Source organism: Anolis sagrei, chromosome 6 (genome assembly GCF_037176765.1).
Source record: "Anolis sagrei isolate rAnoSag1 chromosome 6, rAnoSag1.mat, whole genome shotgun sequence".
NCBI lineage: Eukaryota > Metazoa > Chordata > Lepidosauria > Squamata > Dactyloidae > Anolis > Anolis sagrei.
The window spans coordinates 522408-543240 of record NC_090026.1 but is presented as its reverse complement, the minus strand read 5'-3'; the positions used below and the strand labels follow the sequence as shown (position 1 = coordinate 543240).

Here is a 20833-nt window from a genome sequence, read left to right as displayed (position 1 = left end):
GAATCTTCCTTCGTCTCGGTGGCGCGGCGGCTGCGCAGTGGGGGGAGGGAAGCCATTGGCGGGGCTTGCGGCGGCACCCGCTCTAGGAATCTTCCTTCGTCTCGGTGGCGCGGCGCCTGCGCAGTGGGAGGAGGGAAGCCATTGGCGGGGCTTGCGGCGGCACCCGCTCTAGGAATCTCCCTTCGTCTCGGTGGCGCGGCGGCTGCGCAGTGGGAGGAGGGAAGCCAATGGCGGGGCTTGCGGCGGCACCCGCTCTAGGAATCTCCCTTCGTCTCGGTGGCGCCGCGCCTGCGCAGTGGGAGGAGGGAAGCCATTGGCGGGGCTTGCGGCGGCACCCGCTCTAGGAATCTTCCTTCGTCTCGGTGGCGCGGCGCCTGCGCAGTGGGAGGAGGGAAGCCATTGGCGGGGCTTGCGGCAACGCCCACTCTAGGAGTCAGCCCTCGTCTCGGTGGCGCGGCGCCTGCGCAGTGGAAGGAGGGAAGCCATTGGCGGGTCTTGAGGCGGCGGGAGCTCCCGCTCTAGGAGTCCGCCCTCCTCCGGCCGGGGAGTGAGGGAGTGAGGGAAGGGGCGATGGCGGAGGAGAAGCGTGCGGGGAAGGGGGGCGGCGGAGGGGGCGGCGGCGGTGGTGTGGCGGGGCAGGTGCCCCCGGAGTCTGTGAAGGCGATGGCGGAGGCGGTGGGCCTGGCGGCGCTGCCCGAGGAAAGCTGCCAGCTCCTGGCCGAGGAGGTCAGCTACCGCCTCAAGCAGGTCGCCCAGGTCAGAATAAGGGGGGGGGGGAAGGGGCAGGGACCCCTCCCCCACACACAGGCACAAGGGGACTCTGGGACTCCACTTTGTCTTCTGTGCTATGCTAATAGCATATCTGACACTCTCTGAATACACCATCTCTGTCCTTCCCATGGAGCAAAGCATGGCGGGTGGAACAGACTCCTCAGGTCTGCCACACTTTGAGCATTATTAGACTGAGTCTTTTATAGGAATATTCTCTTGATGTCGTCCCAAAGCTGTAACCGCATCTCCATCTACGAACCCACACGCTCACTCCGGTCATCTGGGGAGGCCCTGCTCGTGATCCCGCCTACGTCGCAAGCGCGCTTGGTGGGGACACGGGACAGGGCCTTCTCTGCGGCGGCCCCCCGACTTTGGAATGCCCTTCCAAAAGAGCTTCGTCAGGCCCCTACCCTAGCAGTTTTCAGAAGGAACCTAAAAACTTGGCTGTTCCGATGTGCCTTCGCAGATTAGGAATCCCCATCCCAAGTCCTAGAAGCACTTTAGCACAACTATTGTTGCTGCACACCGCACTTTTAATCTTACGTTCCTCCTGCCATCTCAGCACTTTTAACCCTGCACCCCATTGCGCTGGCCGAACCAGTTTTAATAATGTCTTGATGTATTGTCATTGTGGTTATTTTGCTTAATTGTTTTGATTTGCTTTGTTTATTGTTGTGTTATGTTTCTATTGTATTGTATTTGAGGCTTCGGCCCGTGTAAGCCGCATCGAGTCCTTCGGGAGATGCTAGCGGGGTACAAATAAAGTTAATAAATGAATGGTAGCCAGATGTTGATCTTCTTGATTGGTGTTGACAAACACAAGGCTTGTGTTGACTTCCTTCTTAACATAAGGAAGGTTGCAAACATTTCCTTAACTTGAAAGAACCATTGTCACGGTTTTATTAGAGTTTACTTTGTAGTTCTTATTAGCAACCTTTAATTACAGTCCAGCAAATGTCACAGTCCTTATCAGAGTTGACTTTTCAGTTCTTATTAGCAACTTTTAATTACAGTCCAGCAAACAGGTAGTTAGTCATTGCAGGCCTTCATATTTTACTGGTGCTTCCAAAATTATTAAATCCACTCATTAGGGTTGGGCGGTTTTGTTTCGTAATTTCGTAATTCGTTAAAAATTCGTTATTTTTTTTAAAATAACGAAGCGATATTGAACCATTCAGGAGCAACTAAAAAACGAAACGAATTTTTCCAATTCTTTTCGAAATTGATTCGTTATTGATTTGTTATTGATTCGTAAATGTTTCGTTATTATTTCCGCATGTCTGGTGCACGTTTTAGGGTTGCTGTTTGTTTTCTCAGTGAAAAAAAAATATAATTATCACACCAACAGTCAACAACAGAGGGAGAGGGAAGCTTCAGAAGTTTTTTTAGCGTATTGAGCGATCGCGGCCGCCATTAACGAATCGATTCGTAATCGATTCATAATTGTTTTGTAATTGGTTTTTTGATTTCCGAAATTTTGTAAATATCGAACTTTTTTAAAGGAAAATTTCGGAATTCTTTTAAATAACGAAACGCAAAAAACCCCTAAAAACGAATCGAGTTTAGAAACAAATTTTTCCGTGTTTGGACAGCCCTACCACTCATACCTTCATCTTCCATTCTTCCATTCATTCCTACACATAATATTCAATTCACATTTCTCAAATTTTGGTGACACCTCCTCTCCCCCCCCCCCCAGACATCCACAAGGCCCCTTCGTGACGGAGACTCCCCTTTCCCTGTTTCCCCTGCAGGAGGCGCTCAAGTTCATGCGGATGGGCAAGCGGCGCAGCTTGGCCACTGCCGACCTTGACTGTGCCTTCAAGCTCAAGAATGTGGAGGTCAGTCTCTGGGGAGGGGAGGGGGTGGGGCTTCTGTGTGTGAGAGGGAGGGTCTTGGGGGCATGGCTTCATCGAGAGAGAGGCGGGGCTTAGAGAAGGGGGCAGAACTTCACTGAGTGGAGGGGCTCGCTTGTGAGAGGGATGGCTTCCTTGATTAGGGGTCTGTAGGGGTGTGGCTTTATTGAGAGAGGGGAGGGGCCCAGGGAAAAGAGGGATGTAGCCTGGAGAGGGGGGGGCTTCCTTGAGGGAGAGGGAGGGTTCTAGGCAAGTCTTTCCCCATTAGGGATTTGGAGGGGGCGGGGCTTCATTGGAGAGGGGAGGGGCCAGGAAAGGGGGTGTGGCTACTTATGGGAGGGGGCAAGCCTTTGCCTTGACAGTCCCTCCCCTTCTCCCCCCCCCAGCCAAGAGAGGGCATGAAGGGGGTGCCTCTTTGAGAGTGGGAGGGGCCTAGGGGAGGGTTCCCTTGATTAGGGGACTGGCGGCAGGGCTTCCTTGAGTGAGGGGCGGGGCTTCCTCTGGCCTTGCCTTGACACGCCCCACCCCTTCTACCGCCCAGGGAGGGGAGGGGCTTCCTTGAGCCCCCCTTGGAGTCTGGATTGAGGCTCCCCGGTCCTGAGAGAGGGAGGGGGCGGGGTCTAGAGAAGGGGCGAGGCTTCCTTGAGTAAATGGGAGGGGCCTAAGGAGGGTGTTCCTTGATGTGTGGCCTGGAGGGGGCGGGGCTTAGCTTTGACTCCTCCCCTTCCCTTTGCAGCCCTTGTACGGCTTCTGCGCACAGGAGTTCATCCCCTTCCGCTTTGCCAGCGGTGGCGGGCGCGAGCTGTACTTCTACGAGGAGAAGGAGGTGGACCTCAGCGACATCATCAACACGCCCCTGCCCCGCGTCCCGCTTGACGTCTGCCTCAAAGGTCAGGCCTTGGACATGGGGAGGGGTCTGTGGTGCCCTCGATGAGGACCACAGCCTTGCGCAGGACACTCCCCTGAGGTGCCTTCTCTCCCTTACAGCACATTGGCTGAGCATCGAGGGCGTCCAGCCGGCCATCCCCGAAAACCCGCCTCCAGGTGAGCGAGTGAGTGGCCAGGCCTGGATTTGGCGGGGGAGGAGGGGTCCCCCTCCATTCATAAACACTTCTTAAGCATTAAAAAGGTTATTTTATCTGGTTCACATTGAGAGAGAGAGTATACCACAGAGCCATACAGAGAAAGAAAGTAAACACACACAGATTCTATTATTTACAGCGTTTATATTCCGCTTTTCTTACCCGGAGGGTAGTAGCTACTACATTGGGTACACAAACAAAGGGGGCATTCCATTTTACTCACATTCACTCATCATCACACACACATCCTGGAAAAGAGAACGAAGCGTAGGCCAAATTGTGTTCCCCCCAAATCTGCCATTCTGCGAATACATCGTCTTCCTCCATCTCTTGGAGAAGATGACGAATGACCAGACCCTTCCTGTGTGCCACAGTTTTTGGAATAGTACAGTGTCTCTTATATTGCCATATTTCTGTTGATGTTGTTCTGAAAGTTGTAAATGATTGACAGGCAGCTAAAACATCCTGACTCCATCAGTTCCCGGACAGATGTTGACTTTCTTTCCTTAGCTGATAATTGGTTTTCCTTCTTACAAAGCCTTGTTTGACTTTCTTTTTTTTTTTTAATAATTAGAATTTTATTAATTTTTATATAGATTACAACAAAAGAGTGAGAACAATAAAGTATAGGAAAGTGAGGAAATAAAGAAAAAAGAGAAAAAAAGAAGAAACACAAAAATTTACTAAAATTCCAAATAACCCCTAAAAAAAAAAATTCTACAAAAAAACACAAAAAAAAAGAAGAAAAAAAAGACTTCCATTCCATCTTCTTGGATCATATCTTCTTATTATTCAAAAATATAAAATAAGTTCAAAAGGAAATTGTCTGTCTTGTTTCTTATTTTCCCAAATTGTCCAGATATTCATGGAGATTATCCCAATTCGTTCTTCTTAGTATCATACCTGTATTTTTCTTCAACAAAAAAGTCAATCCTTCCATGTCCTTTATTTCTCTGATTTTTTTCCACCCATTCCTGTACGGGTGGGACTGAGTCTTTCTTCCATTCTCTAGCAAAAACAATTCTAGCGGCAGTCGTCATATATGTAAAAAGTTTATCCTCTTGTTCCGTCAATTGTAGATCTAAATCTGTAAAACCTAACAAATAATACTGCGGTTTTCTTATAAATGTTCTTTTTAAAATCTTTTGTGTCTCTTCATGAATTACTTTTGTGTCTCTTCATGAATCCAAAACTTTTTGTTTGACTTTCTTAAGCAATGTTGGTTTTTATTCTGAAATGTAAGGAGCCACTGTGTTGACTTCCTTAACTTAAAAGCGCCATTGTCTTTGGTAATGTAAACATGTTGTTTTCTACCACAGACTTAATCATTTGTCTCTGGTCACCAATGTCAGCAGTTCAGCAACATTTAATTACAGTTCATGAATTCAGTCGTTTTCCAGGCCTCGTTTCTTAGGATGGCAGGAAGTTGCTTTTTATTCTTAAAGGTAAGGAGCCACTGTGTTCCTTAGCTAAAGGAGTTGTTGTTTTTGGTAATGGAAACATGTTGTTTTCCACCACAATCATTTGTCTCTGGCCATCAGTGTCAGCAGTTCAGCAACATTTAATTACAGTTCATGAATTCGGTAGTTCATGACAGGCAGCTAAAACATGTTGATTCCATCAGGTCCCAGACAGATGTTGACTTTCTTATCTGATAATTGGTTTTCCTTCTTAAGGAGCCTTGTTTGACTTTCTTAAGCAATGTTGGTTTTTATTCTTAACTCAAGGAGCCACTGTGTTGACTTCCTTACTCGAAACAGCTATTGCCTCTGGTAATGTAGACATGTTGTTTTCCACCACAGAGTTAAGTCATTTGTCTCTGGTCGTCAGTGTCAGCAGTTCAGCAGTTCTCATCAGCAACTTTTAATTACAGTTCAGCAGTTCAGTTGCTTTTTATTCTGAAATGTAAGGAGCCACTGTGTTGACGTCCTTAACTTAAAAAAGCCATTGTCTTTGGTAATGTAAACATGTTGTTTTCCACCACAGAGTTAGTCATTTGTCTCTGGTCACCAGCAGTTCAGCAGCAACTTTTAATTACAGTTCAGCAGTTCAGTTGTTTTTTATTCTGAAACGTAAGGAGCCACTGTGTTGACGTCCTTAACTTAAAAGCACCATTGTCTTTGGTAATGTAAACATGTTGTTTTCCACCACAGAGCTAATCATTTGTCTCTGGTCACCAGCAGTTCAGCAACATTTAATTACAGTTCATGAATTCAGTAGTTTTCCAGGCCTCGTTTCTTAGGATAGCAGGAAGTTGCTTTTTATTCTTAAAGGTAAGGAGCCACTGTGTTCCTTAGCTAAAGGAGTTGTTGTTTTTGGTAATGTAAACATGTTGTTTTCCACCACAATCATTTGTCTCTGGCCATCAGTGTCAGCAGTTCAGCAACATTTAATTACAGTTCATGAATTCGGTAGTTTTCCAGGCCTCATTTCTTAGGATGGCACCTTTAGGTTTTGTAGATGCCAGCCATACGCCTTCAAACCATACCTCGTATTTATCCAGGATGCTCCCCCAATCCACGGAGTCCCCTTAACTCCCCCTCTTTCCTCCCTTTCAGCCCCCAAGGAGCAGCAGAAGGCGGAGGCCACGGAGCCCCTGAAGGCCACTAAACCGGGGCAGGAGGAGGAGGACGGCGCCCTCAAGGGCAAAGGGCAGAGTGCCACGCCTGGAGAGGGCAAAGGTCAGGCAAGGGTCATGCAATGGGGGGGGGGGAAGGGTGCTCCTGTTAGTAATCTGGCTGGCGTGCTATTGAACTAGTTGGAGCTTCCGGGCAGTCTTCAGAGGCAACCCCACGTAGAGAGCGTTGCAGTAGTCTATATGGGATGTAACCAGAGTGTGGACCACCGTGGCCAAGTCAGACTTCCCAAGGAACGGGCGCAGCTGGTGCACAAGTTTTAATTGTGCAAAAGCTCCCCTGACCACTGCTGAGACCTAGGGTTCCAGGCACAGCGATCAATCCAGGGTCACTCCCAAGCTGCGAACCGGCGCCTTCAGGGAACACTGTAAATGTTATTATGGATCTACCTGAGGCCTGGGCCAACTTGGGCCTTCCCTCCAGGTGTTTTGGATTCCAGCCGGTAGGGAAGCCTGCCTGATTGTCCCCTGCTTCCCAGGTAAGGAGAAGAAGTCCCCGCTCTTGGAGGGAGCGCCCCTCAAGCTGAAGCCGCGCAGCATCCACGAGCTCTCCGTGGAGCAGCAGCTCTACTACAAGGAGATCACTGAGGCCTGCGTGGGGTCCTGCGAGGCCAAGCGAGCGGTGAGACCACCACCACCCTCCCCATAATAGCCGGGCTCTGTTTTGGCCTCGTGACCCCTCTTGGTGGACTTCTGGGCAGGGGTGGAGTGGCACCCTTGGGCCTACAGAGGGCGCCTTCCCTCTCTCTGCCTAGCCACACCCCCTCCCAGTGGCCACACCCCCTGCTTGGGGAGTATGGGGTCTCCTGCTTAGACCCCCTCCCCTCTCTCCTCTCCCCCGTTCTGCAGGAGGCGCTTCAGAGCATTGCCACCGACCCAGGACTCTACCAGATGCTCCCGCGCTTCAGCACCTTCATCTCCGAAGGGGTAAGGACATGCGGGGGGGGGGGGGGAACTGGGGCAGGGGAGGGGGCTCTTACGGAACAGAACGACAATAACAAACATTGGCAGGTTATTAAACTCTATACAATAATATAGATGGGTTCCTGAGTGAAATGTATATAACAAAAATACCACTTGTATAACATAAACAATGATATAATTCAACAACAGTCTATAAACATGCTGCACTGTTAACCCCACAGCGACAACAATGTGTTGCAAACGTTTAGTACAGTCGTGTCTTCTTATAAGTAGCTTGTGGGACAGCCAACCACGACCGGTTTCGGTCTACCTCAGGCCTTCCTCTGGTGGAAAAATTATGCACATGAAAGTATGTTCTCCACGGGAGATACAAATCTTTTTGGGTTGGTATGAGATACTCTGCTTTGAGCCAGAACTCAACTACCTATAAGAAAATACGACTGTACTAAAAGTTTGCACCATACTGTTTGTTGTCGCTGTGAGGTTAACAGTGCAGCATGTTTATAGGTTATTAAACTCTGGCAGGACAATTGCAAATGGGTTGCTGTGAGTTTTCTGGGCTGCGTGGCCATGCTCCGGCAGCATTCCCTCCTACGATTATTGGAGAACGCAGAAATAGATGCTGGACCAGCGTCTGTGGCCAGTGGCCTCTTCAGAGGTCCGTTGCCAGTGAAGCAAGTGGAGTGGGTTAAACCACTCAGCTGCTAAACTTGTTGACTGAAAGGTCAGAGGTTCGAATCCGGGGAGCAGGGTGAGCTTCCACTGTCAGCCCCAGCTTCTGCCAACCTAGCAGTTCGAAAACATGCAAATATGAGTAGATCAATAGGTAGCACTCCAGTGGGAAGGTAATGGTGCTCCATGCAGTCATGCTGGCGGCATGACTTTGGAGGTGTCTATGGACAACGCCAGCTCTTCAGCTTAGAAATGGAGACAAGGACCAGAGTCCCAGAGTTGGACTCAACTAGACAATGTCAGGGGAAAACCTTTACCTTTACCTCTTATGATTATATAGTACAAACCAATTGGCCTGTTTAGCCCAGAACACCGCTCAGAAACAGAACCAAGGGGCAGTTAACGCCTCCCAAACAGAGGATCTCCAGGCAACAACAGCCAGGCTCCCTCTATGCAGATACCCTCACTGGTTGACTTTGCATCTTCAAGCTCACTAATTGCAACATCCACCCTTGCATCAAACAGACAAAGGCTCTTTCTCCCACCCTGGAAATCATTCCATGGGTATATTATCCACACTCCACTTGCTTCACTGCCAACAGAACCTCTTTAGATGCCAGTAGCCACAGATGCAGGTGAAACGTCAGGAGAGAATGCTGCTGGAATATGGCCAGACAGCCTGAAAGACTCCCAGCAATCTCTGGATTCCTCATTAGCCCTTTTCCTGCCAGGGTTAATCCAGGGGTGCTTTCCAGGTTCCTTCTCCAGGGTGGGGCCTAGCCTGAATGGGGGCTTCTCCAGGCCATTCATTGCATGCGTTCCTCACACAGGTGCGCGTGAACGTCGTCCAGAACAACCTGGCGCTGCTTATCTACCTGATGCGGATGGTGAAGGCACTGATGGACAACCCCACCCTCTACCTGGAGAAATACGTGAGTTGGGGGTGAAGTGGGTAGAGGGGCCGGAGGGGTCAAGGCCTGGCCATAGTCACTGACCGGTGTGTGTGTGTCCCCTTCCCTCTCAGCTGCACGAACTCATCCCGGCGGTCATGACGTGCATCGTGAGCCGGCAGCTGTGCCTGAGGCCGGACGTGGACAACCACTGGGCCCTGAGGGACTTTGCCGCCCGGCTGGTGGCCCAGATCTGCAAGAACTTCAGCACCACCACCAACAACATCCAGTCGCGCATCACCAAGACCTTCACCAAGGTCAGGCCGCACAGCCCACACCCTTGACCACCGGATTGGCCTGTGGGCCCCCTCCCCCCCCCCCTTATTGACCCCTCCTCTCCTCTCCTCCTTCCCAGAGCTGGGTGGACGAGAAGACGCCCTGGACCACGCGCTACGGCTCCATCGCCGGCCTGGCGGAGCTCGGACACGACGTGAGTGGACGGCAGGCCCAGAGGCTTCTGTTTTATGGTTTTTAACTAAACTTTTAAACACTGTTTATATTTAATTTTGTTTCAGTATTTGCCCATTTGTATATTTTACATTGTATGCGGATGCATTTTATGTTCAGCCGCTTTTGAGTCCACTTCAGGAGAGATAAAGCGGGATATAAATAAATATAATAATAAATATATTATAAATAATAATAATAACTTAGGTTATATGCTGATGCTTTTATATTAAGCCACTGATTCTTCTTCAGGAGAGAGAAAGCAGGGTATAAATAAATACATTATTATTATTATTATTATTATTAATAATAAGCTCTTGCTTTTATGTAAAGCTGCATTAAGTCCCTTTTGGGGGACATGAAGCTGGGTATAAATAAATATAAATATAATAATTATTATTATAATTATATGTGATGCTTTTATGTTAAGTACTTTTGAGTCTCCTTCAGGAGAGATAAAGCGGGATATAAATAAATATGTGAGAGGAAGCCACAGGGAGGAGGAGGAGGGAGCAAGCTTCCTTTCTGCTTCCTTGGAGACTAGGACGCAAGGGAAGAATGGCTTCAAACTACAAGAGAGGAGATTCCATCTGAACACGAGGAAGAACTTCCTGACTGTGAGAGCCGTTCAGCAGTGGAACTCTCTGCCCCGGAGAGAGTGTGGTGGAGGCTCCTTCTTTGGAAGATTTGAAACAGAGGCTGGATGGCCATCTGTCAGGGGTGCTTTGAATGCAATATTCCTGCTTCTTGGCAGAATGGGGTTGGACTGGATGATGGCCCAGGAGGTCTCTTCCCACTCTTTCATTCTATGATTCTAGGATTCTATGAAATATAATAATAGATATATTATAAATAACAATAATAATAATAACTTAGATTATATGCTGATACTTTTATATTAAGCCACTTTGATTCTTCTTTAGGAGAGATAAAGCAGGGTATAAGTAATAATAATAATAATAATAATAATAATAATAAGGTCTTGCTTTTATGTAAAGCTGCTTTGAGTCCCTTTCGGGGGACATGAAGCTGGGTGTAAATAAATATAATAATAATAATAGTAATAGTAATAATAATTGTACATGATGCTTTTATGTTAAGTAGCTTTAAAGCGGGATATAAATAAATACAATTATATAATATATATAATAATTTAAATTGTATTCCAATGCTTTTATGTTAAGCTGCTTTGAGTTCCCTTCAGGGCAGATAAAACAGGATATAAATATTATAATAATAACATAATACTAAATATATATTACAAATAATAATAATATAATTGATGCTTTTATATTAAGCTGCTTTGAGTCTCTTGCAGGAGAGATAAAGCGGGGTACAAATAATAATAATAATAATAATAATAATAGATACAAATAATAATAGATATGTAATATCATAATAATAATTGTACGTGATCTTTTATGTTAAGCTGCTTTGAGTCTCCTTCGGGAGAGATAAAGTGGAATATAAATAAATATAACAATCATCATAATGTCTTTGGAAGAGTAAAGCAGCAGCATCTGCAGTTTTAGCAGAACCGAAGCTCCTTGAGTTTATCAGCAGAGCTGTTGCATCCCAGTTCAAGAAACAAGTCCATAAGATTAAATCCCCCACTCTGGACTGTAGGAAAAGCAATCCTTGTTTATTGATGAAAAATTGGTTACAAAAGAAAGGTAAATGCAGAGTAAAAAAGCCACAGAAAAACACAGTTGTCAATAGGATCTCTGAACTTGAGCAAAACTTCAAAAGCCACAAAACAATAACCAGGAGTCTGTTAGCCTTTTACTAACCATGAACTTGGAAACTAGAAGCCTCTGGGATTACTGGCCATGGAACACAGGAATTCTGCCAAGGCACAGCCACAGTCCCGAACGTTGCTTGACCTAAAGAAGCACCCGGCAGGGACGCTCTTAAACCAAAGAAGCTATTCTTAGAAACACCCCTTGACTTTTCTGTTTGGGCCTCTTTCTGCTGAAGGCACTGTGACCTTCGTACAGCCTGGGAAACAAATCTATCTCTGACTATCTGTTCTCTTCGGACCTCATTATCAAGCCCAGGTGGGGAGATATCAAGGCTAACTTCCAAAACATTCTCTTCTAACTGTTGGGTTTCGTTTTCATTCCCACTGGCCTCTGCATCAACAACAGATTCCACACTGTCAGAGTCAGGGAGAGCTTGCTCAGTTTGAAAAACTATCAGAGAATCCTGTTCACACAGATCAGGATCAGACTGAACCCCAACAAGAGCAAATGAGCTTCATCCGCAGTTCAGGAGCAGAGTCGAGCTTTAGAAGTGACCAAAGAGTTTGAGGACAGGCCTGTCTCTCTTTCTGCGGGAGGCCCTTGTCTCTCTCTCCATGCTCACGGGAGGACCCAGGAGCACGCTCTGTGTCCCTCAGAAGGATCAGCCTCACAAAGAAGTGAGAGGAGGAGAAATAGAGAGAGGGAGGGACAATGCGGGGAGGGCTTTCCCTGCCAGCGGACTCACCTGCTTATCGACGTCCTTGATGAGGACTACAAACTTGTGCAGGGTGTGGTGGAGCCCAGTGCCATTGGCCTCCCTCTCTGCTCCACAGGTGATCAAGACGCTGATCCTTCCGCGGCTGCAAGTGGAGGGCGAGCGCGTCCGGGCTGTGCTGGAGGGCCCCGTGGTCAGCAACATCGACAAGATCGGGGCCGACCACGTCCAGAGCCTCTTGCTGGTGAGGAAGGGATGGTGGAGAGGGGGGTCTTTTGGGGAGGGGGGTCACTGTAAGCAAATGCAGTTTGTGTTCTGTTTAGAGAAGAGGGAAAACTGAATAACTTGCTACTAACCAGAGACTGTATACAGATTCATTTTAGCTGTTTGCCTTCGGCTGCTTCGGACGCCCATAACAGCAAGGGCTCTGTTCCGTCTCCCAGGAGCCTGATTTTCCTCACTTTGAAGTTGCTTGAGGTTGCTTCCTCTGGCATTTTCTCCCAGGGCTGCTGCAGCTTTGCAAGAGCCCGAAAGGTTAATAGTATCAGAGTTTGCAGGCCTCTTTGCAGCTATTGGCTTAGAGAGCAGCTCTTTGGGTTTAGGGACCGCCTTTTCTCCCAGGGAAAGGTCTCCATTTTAGATTCTCCCTTGCCTTTTCAGTTTGAGGAAAGACTTCAGACGGCAGTGAGCTTTGAGAAAACAATTGCAAAAACTAAACTGAGTAAGCTATATTAAGCTATAGATAGTATATATACATTATAGATAAGTATTAAGCTATATTGAGATAATATAGATAGTATATTGTGTATTTATTTATTTATTTACAGCTTTTCTATTCTGCCCTTCTCCTCACCCCACAGGGGACTCAGGGCGGATTACAGTGTACACATATATGGCAAACATTCCATGCCAATTTTTGACATACAAACATATACAGACATACACAGAGGCTATTTAATTTTTTTCTTGCCGCCAAGGGAGCTGTCGCTTTTTTCATCCATCTGCGACGCTGATGAAGCACTTCCGCATTCCCCGCATGCTTCCCCGCTGGAATGCTTTGCTGGAGTCTTCTTTATGGCCTCATAAATCAGTTAATTTAGCCTCCCCACACTTTAAGGTGGTACCTTATTTTCCTACTTGACAGATGCAACTGTCTTTCGGGTTGCAAAGGTCGACAACAGGCTACACACAATTGGTTGGAAACCCACTCCAACCCGGGCTGGCTTCGAACTCATGACCTTTTGGTCAGAGTGATCTTAATGCAGCTGACACTCAGCCAGCTGCGCCACAATCCCGGTGTTTTGAGCTGTATTGAGATATGATAGATAGATAGATAAGCTTAATTGAGAAGATTGAGTTATATCGTTATAGAGAGAGAGTCGTGACTGCTTTGTCTCCAGAACTAACCTTAAGTTATAGATAGGGGAAAAACCTGTTTTTTTCTAAACCACAACAGCTTAAGGTTAGGGTGTTAAGATTCCAGGATCTTACCTGCCATCTGGAGAAAGAGTTACCTCTGTAACTGAAGAAAGGAAAGAATAGCTTTTGTAGTTTCATCTGTTGACTGTTTGTTTGCAACTGTGATGAACTGTGCCAAGTCTTCAAGGACTGTGAATAAATAAATATCCTTTTTTGATGTTTAAGACCAGTAATAGTCTCAGTTGCTGAGTATCTCAAGCTTCTCAATATAGACACCTGCAGTTCGCTCAGGCAGAGAGAGAAGCACCTCGCAGTTTTACTTTTTATCTCGTCTGGGCGGACAGCACAGGCTCTGCCTCCATGTGTTTGCTGACCGAGTCAGAGCACGTGGCTGCCGGTCGCAGCTCCTTCTGCTCTGTTCGGGGTCCCACGCATTTCCCTGTGAGCCCTGCTTGTTGGCCCAGTGGGTCTATGTAATGGGGCGAGCGCCCCACGGCTTAGTTGTGTCCTGGCTTGCTCTTGAGAGAGGCGATTCAGTCCGACGGCCTTGCCTCCCCTTGCTCTTGCTTCAGCTTTCGGCTTGGCCTCTCTCTCGCATTGCGTCTTTCTGATTTCCCTTCCATTTCTGGATTCTTCATTTGGTGGGAGTGGGAATTGGAAAGCCTGGGTGGGCATGCTTTTCTTTGAGGGGGGCTCTGAGCTGTGGGCCACCCTTTCGCCTCGAGTCAAGCCTTGAGCTCCTTCTCTTCTCTCTCCTCCTTCCTCTCTTTCTTCAAAGTGGAGATCGGCAGGGGAGGCTCTCCTCTCGCTTCTGCACCGCCCCAAGCGCAGTTGGCGGGGACGAGGGAGAGGGCCTGCCTTCTCGGTGGTGGCCCCCCGGCTCTGGAACTCCCTCCCTCGGGAGATCAGACAGGCCCCTTCCTTGTCCGTCTTTCGTAGAGAATTAAAAACATGGATGTTATTGTTTTTAATCTATATTGTTGTTATATTGATATTGCGGCATCGGATTATTGTCATTGATAGAATTATTGTCATTGTTGGGGGTTGAGAAGGGCTGGGTAGAATTTTTGTGAAAAAATCTATATAAATAAAAATGTAATGTTCATTTGCGGGATTAACATAACTCAAAAACCACTGGACGAACTGACACCAAATTTGGACACAAGACACCTCTCAGGCCAACAAGTGACCATCACTCATAAAAACAGTGAAAAACACAGCAGAAGGGACTTAAAAAGCCAAAAAAAATACATTTCAGTGTTCATGCTTATCTTCTTACCTAATTGGATTTACCTATTCCTTTAAAGTGCTTTTTACTTAGATGCTTTTTACTTACCATAATGTTCGTTTGTGGGATTGACATAACTCAAAAACCACTGGACAAACTGACACCAAATTTGGACACAAGACACCTCTCAGGCCAACGAGTGACCATCACTCATAAAAACACTGAAAAACACAACAGAAGAGACTTAAAAGGCCAAAAAAATAAAACAAATACATTACAACACATGCACAAAACCACACATATATACACAAACACATGTATATACACATATACACACATATATACACACATAAAACACATATACACAAACCGGGCCACAGCAGCGTGTGGCAGGGGATGGCTAGTAAGTAAATAAATAAATGTTGCCGTGCTCCTTGTTCCCTCACAGCTGAGCCCCTGAGTGGTCACCTGGCCATTTTGCAGAGGAGTGCCCCCCCCCGTGTGCCCCTTTCCTGCTTGACCGCCCCCCGTTTTCCCCCCCTAGAAACACTGCGCCCCCGTCTTGGCCAAGCTGCGCCCGCCGCCCGACAACCAGGAGGCCTATCGGGCCGAGTACGGGGCGCTGGGCACCCTGCTGTGCAGCCACGTGGTCAAGGCCCGAGCCCAGGCCGCCATGCAAGCCCAGCAGGTCAACCGCACCACCTTGACCATCACACAGGTGAGATCGGGAAAGGGAGAGCGCTCAGTGGGCACGGCTTCCAAGGGACTCCTCCTCTGCCTTCCTCCCCCTGACTCTTCCTCTTCTTCTGTTGCTTCAGCCGCGCCCAACGCTGACCCTTTCCCAGGCGCCTCAAGGAGGGGGCGGGGGCGGTGGCGGTGCCACCCGGGCGCCCGGCGTGCTGAAGATGCCCGGCGGCGCCATCACGCTCCCGGTCCAGACGCTGGTCTCGGCCCGGCCGTCCACCCCCACGCAGCCCTCCCCGCCCCCCACCAAGTTCATCGTCATGTCCTCCGCCTCCGGAACCTCTGCCTCCCAACAGGTACACCGCTTTGGGGCAGAGAATGCCCAGAGGGGAGGGGGCTGGGGTGATAAAGCCAACATGGGGAGGGGGCTGTGGTGATAAAGCCATAAATCTAAATTTATATATATATATATACACACACACATGCCCCCAGTGGTGCAGTTAATTTATAATATATTATTGTTATTATTTCTATGATACTATTATTACATTATTATTATTATTATTACTGGAGCCCCTGGTGGCGTGGTGGGTTAAACCGCTGAGCTGTTGAATTTTGTTGCAATCCAGAGCAGGAAACGAGGCCCGGCCTAAGATAACCATCCACCACACTTGACTGGGAAAAAACAATCCTTTTTTATTGATGAAAAATAGTTACAAAATAAAGGAAAAATGCAAAGTCAAAAGCCACCGCAAAATCAGCAAACATGAATGTCCATGAACAAGATCAAAAACCCAAAGCCACACTGTAAAATACTGGAACCTGTTAGCAATCCACTAACCGTACTTGGTGTCCTAGAAATCTCTCAAGACGATGGCCAGAGGAACCGGGAGAACTGCCAAGGTCTTCATCAATCTAAAATTATTCCTGAACTGAGAAAGCCAGCCCGGCGGAAGGCACTTAAAGCCGAGGAATTGGTTTCGTGATACGCCTCCCTGCTTTGAAGCCCTTGTTTGTTTTTCTTTTAATCTGGAAGACCTTCGCAAGCTGAGTGATTTACTCCTGTCTTGCCAGATCTGGCCCCTTCTGTTGTCATTACGGTTCCCAGGTGCAGAAGGGAGGGAAAGTTCAAGGTCTCCCTCTGAAACATTCTCATGAACACTGGTACTTTCATTTTCCAAATCTACAGAAGTTTCTTCCTCACTAATTTCAGGAGCATTGTCACTAATTTCAGGATCATTGACATCAAGAAGTACATTTTCATTAACATCAGGAAGTACATTTTCATTAGCATCAGTAAATATATTTTCATTAGCATCAGGAGGTATAAACAGAGAATCAGGTTCAAACTCAGGCTGAACCCCAACAAATTTGCTGACTGAAAGGTTGGCAGTTTGTAATCAGGGAGCAGTGTGCGCTTCCACTGTGACCCCCAGCTCCTGCCAACCTAGCAGTTCAAAAACATGCAAGTGTGAGTAGATCAATAGGTACCGCTCCTGCTGGCTGTTGGGGTTCAACCTGTGTGTACCTGACTCTCTGATTGTATTTCCTGATGTCAATGAAGATGTCAATGATTCTGAGGTCAATGTAGAAGATGACGGTTTGTGTAGTGAAAATCCTGCTGCTTTGGAAAGAAAAAGTCCAAATTCCCTTGAGAATGATTCAGAGCCAAGCCGTGAACTTTCGCTCCCTTTTAGCTCTTCAGATAATCTGACACCTGGTCCCTCTAACGATGATAGACGGAGGCTGATTTGGCAAAGCAGAGGCGAAGCACAGAGTTTACGGAGGTCAGCTAGATTAAGAGAAATGCAACCACGGCCTTCAGGCACGTCACGAAATAGATTTCTATGCTTTAAAAATGCTTGGCCTGGATGCCCATTGAGTCCAGGCATCGTTTCAGATTCATGTGCAGACTCTTGCAGTTCTCCTTCTTCCAGTGGCTTTGTTCCAAGGAGTTTTTCTAGAGCTTCAAGTACGGTTAGTGGATTGCTAACAGGTTCCAGGATTTAGCAGTGTTACTGTGGGTTTTTGATCTTGTTCATGGACATTCCTTGTTGCTGATTTTTTGCTGTGGCTTTTTACTTGTATATTTTCCTCTATTTTTGTACTCATCTTTCATCAATAAAAAGGATTGTTTTTCCTGAAGCCAAATGTGGTGGATTGTTGTCTTAGGGTCCAGTTTCTTGCTCTGGGTTGCAACACCGCCCACATGACCTTGGAGGTGTCTACGGACAACGCCGGCTCTTCGATTTAGAAATTGAGATGAGCACCAGAGTCCCAGAGTTACAAAATAAACAAGCGGACTTAACGTCAGGGGAAAACTTATATATATATGAACATTGTGTGTGTGTATATATAGTATAACATTATAATATAATGATACCTTCACTTAAGAATATATATATGTATACACACACACATTCACATATACATACCTTGACTAAAGGAATATATCATAGGGGAAGGGGATATAATTATATTATTGTTGGTATTATTATTAATATTGTATGTTATAATTACATTATATTATTATTATTGTATTATTTATTTTAAAAATAGCCACATTTTTATACTATACTAGCCGTCCCCTGCCACGCGTTGCTGTGGCCCACATGGGAGGTTTGGCCCAATGCTATCGTTGGTGGGGTTCAGAATGCTCCTTGATAGTAGGTGAACTATAAATCCCAGTATCTACAACTCCCAGATATCAAGATCTATTTCCTCCAAACTCCATCTGTGTTCATATTTGGGCGTATTGAGTGCTTGTGCCAAGTTTGGTCCAGATCCATCATTCTTTGAGTCCACAGGGCTCTCTGGATGTAGGTGAACTACAACTCCCAAACTCAAGGTCAATGCCCACCAAACCCTTCTAGTGTTGTCTGGGAGTTCTGTGTGCCAAGTTTGGTTCAATTCCATCGTTGATGGAGTTCAGAATGCTCTTTGATTGTAGGTGAACTATAAATCCCAGCAACTACAACTCCAAAATGGCAAAATTATAATTTTTTGAGTGTTGTGTTGTGAGATGTTTTGTTGCCAAATTTGGTGTGATTTCGATCGTTGGTTCTTTTGTTTTTAGGGCACTCATTATGCACAAAGCATTTTTTTATATATAGATTATTCGTTGTTATTATTATTATTAATATTATTATTATTGTATGTTATAATTACATTATATTATTATTGCATTATTTATTTTTAAAATAGCCACATTTTATACTATATTATTCGTTATTATTATTATTATTAATAATAATAATAATATTGTATGTTATAATTACATTATATTATTATTATATTATTTATTTTAAAAATAGCCACATTTTTATACTATATTATTCATTATTATTATTATTAATAATAATAATATTGTATGTTATAATTACATTATATTATTATTGCATTATTTATTTTTAAAATAGCCACATTTTATACTATATTATTCGTTATTATTATTATTATTAATAATAATAATATTGTATGTTATAATTACATTATATTATTATTGTATTATTTATTTTTAAAATAGCCACATTTTTATACTATATTATTCATTATTATTATTATTATTAATAATAATAATATTGTATGTTATAATTACATTATATTATTATTGCATTATTTATTTTAAAAATAGTCACATTTTATACTATATTATTCGTTATTATTATTATTAATAATACTGTATGTTATAATTACATTATATTATTATTGTATTATTTATTTTAAAAATAGTCACATTTTATACTACATTATTCGTTATTATTATTATTAATAATACTGTATGTTATAATTACATTATATTATTATTGTATTATTTATTTTTCAAATAGCCACATTTTATACTATATTATTCGTTATTATTATTATTATTATTATTATTATTATTAATATTGTATGTTATAATTACATTATATTATTATTGCATTATTTATTTTAAAAATAGCCACATTTTATACTATATTATTCGTTATTATTATTATTAATAATATTGTATGTTATAATTACATTATATTATTATTGTATTATTTATTTTTCAAATAGCCACATTTTATACTATATTATTCGTTATTATTATTATTATTATTATTATTAATATTGTATGTTATAATTACATTATATTATTATTGTATTATTTATTTTTAAAATAGCCACATTTTATACTATATTATTCGTTATTATTATTATTATTATTATTATTAATATTGTATGTTATAATTACATTATATTATTATTGTATTATTTATTTTTAAAATAGCCACATTTTTATACTATATTATTCATTAATAATAATAATAATAATAATAATATTGTATGTTATAATTACATTATATTATTATTGTATTATTTATTTTTAAAATAGCCACATTTTTATACTATATTATTCATTAATAATAATAATAATAATAATAATAATAATAATAATATTCTATGTTATAATTACATTATATTATTATTGTATTATTTATTTTTAAAATAGCCACATTTTTATACTATATTATTCGTTATTATTATTATTAATAATATTGTATGTTATAATTACATTATATTATTATTGCATTATTTATTTTTAAAATAGCCACATTTTTATACTATATTATTCGTTATTATTATTATTATTAATATTGTATGTTATAATTACATTATGTTATTATTGCATTATTTATTTTAAAAATAGCCACATTTTATACTATATTATTCGTTATTATTATTAATATTGTATGTTATAATTATATTATTATGGTATTATTTATTGTAAAAATAGCCACATTTTTATACTCTCATTAGTGTTACTAATTAACTAAATGGGGTTACCTGACACCCCAAAATAAATGATTTTTTTTCAAATAACCCGGGCATCGCCAGGTACCCCAGCTAATAATATAGAAATATAATACTATTGCTTTCTCTTGGCAGGTGATCACGCTCAGCGGGGGCCCTTCCGGGACGCCCACCTCGCCGGTCACCACCACGGTCCCCAGCGCGCAGCCCCTGGTCAAGCTGGTCTCCGGGGGTCCGGCCACCCCCAACCCCTCAGTGGCCGGCAGCGTCCAGAAGTATATTGTGGTCTCGCTCCCACCAGCCGCCTCCTCCGAGAGCAAAGGACCTTCCGCTGTGGCCACTACGGCCGCTGCCCAGCTCTCCCCGTCGCCTTCCTCCTCCTCGTCTTCCTCGTCCTCCACGCCCCCCAACCTGGGCCTGCCGGGGGTGCCCCTCATGAAGACGGAGCGCAGCGAGAGCCCCCCCGGGGGCGTGGGCAGCAGCAGCAGCACCGCTTCGGCCACGGCCTTCCTCACCAAGGCCAACCAAGGCGGAGGGACCGTGCCCGAGTCCCCGCAGACCCCCCTCTGAGCTGGGGAAAGGGGAGGGGCTTTTTGGGCCCACCCCCCAAAAGGGGAGGAGCCACATGTTGCGGACTGACCATTTGTGGGTACAGCCGACCCTCCAAAAGTGTGACGTCATTAAGGGATCCAATAAAAGGTAATTTGCCTACTTCCTGTGTCTCTGGAATGCGTGTCTCTCTCTCTCACGAAAGAAGCCCTGAGAGAAGGAGGCACCAGAATATGTGAAAGGGAGCAGACTAGCACTCCAGGAAGTTCCAATGACAGGAAGGGAGATTCCAATTGAACATTAGGAAGGACTTCCTGACCGTAATGAGAGCTGTTCAGCAGTGGAACTCTCTGCCTTGGAGTGTAGTGGAGGCTTTTAAG

General features: G+C 44.4%; 1 protein-coding gene across 1 annotated transcript; it reads left to right on the top strand.

Moving 5' to 3' along the window:
- The first annotated feature begins 456 nt into the window (after positions 1-456).
- On the top strand, positions 457-20615 carry TAF6 (TATA-box binding protein associated factor 6). Its single transcript, XM_067469623.1, has 14 exons — positions 457-756; positions 2526-2612; positions 3364-3517; positions 3615-3671; positions 6268-6390; positions 6824-6966; positions 7194-7271; positions 8771-8872; positions 8965-9147; positions 9246-9320; positions 11913-12038; positions 14986-15159; positions 15260-15481; positions 20040-20615. Exons 1-14 carry the CDS (start codon positions 571-573, stop codon positions 20472-20474), a joined length of 2145 nt encoding a protein of 714 aa, XP_067325724.1. The 5' UTR covers positions 457-570; the 3' UTR covers positions 20475-20615.
- The last annotated feature ends 218 nt before the right edge of the window (positions 20616-20833 follow it).

Bases quoted from the DNA above. Each gene is read 5' to 3' on its own strand.
- TAF6 (XM_067469623.1), top strand. From the start codon at position 571: ATGGCGGAGGAGAAGCGTGCGGGGAAGGGGGGCGGCGGAGGGGGCGGC. The intron at 757-2,525 runs GTCAGAATAAGG...TTTCCCCTGCAG, and splicing joins GCCTCAAGCAGGTCGCCCAG to GAGGCGCTCAAGTTCATGCG. The intron at 3,672-6,267 runs GTGAGCGAGTGA...CCTCCCTTTCAG, and splicing joins CCCCGAAAACCCGCCTCCAG to CCCCCAAGGAGCAGCAGAAG.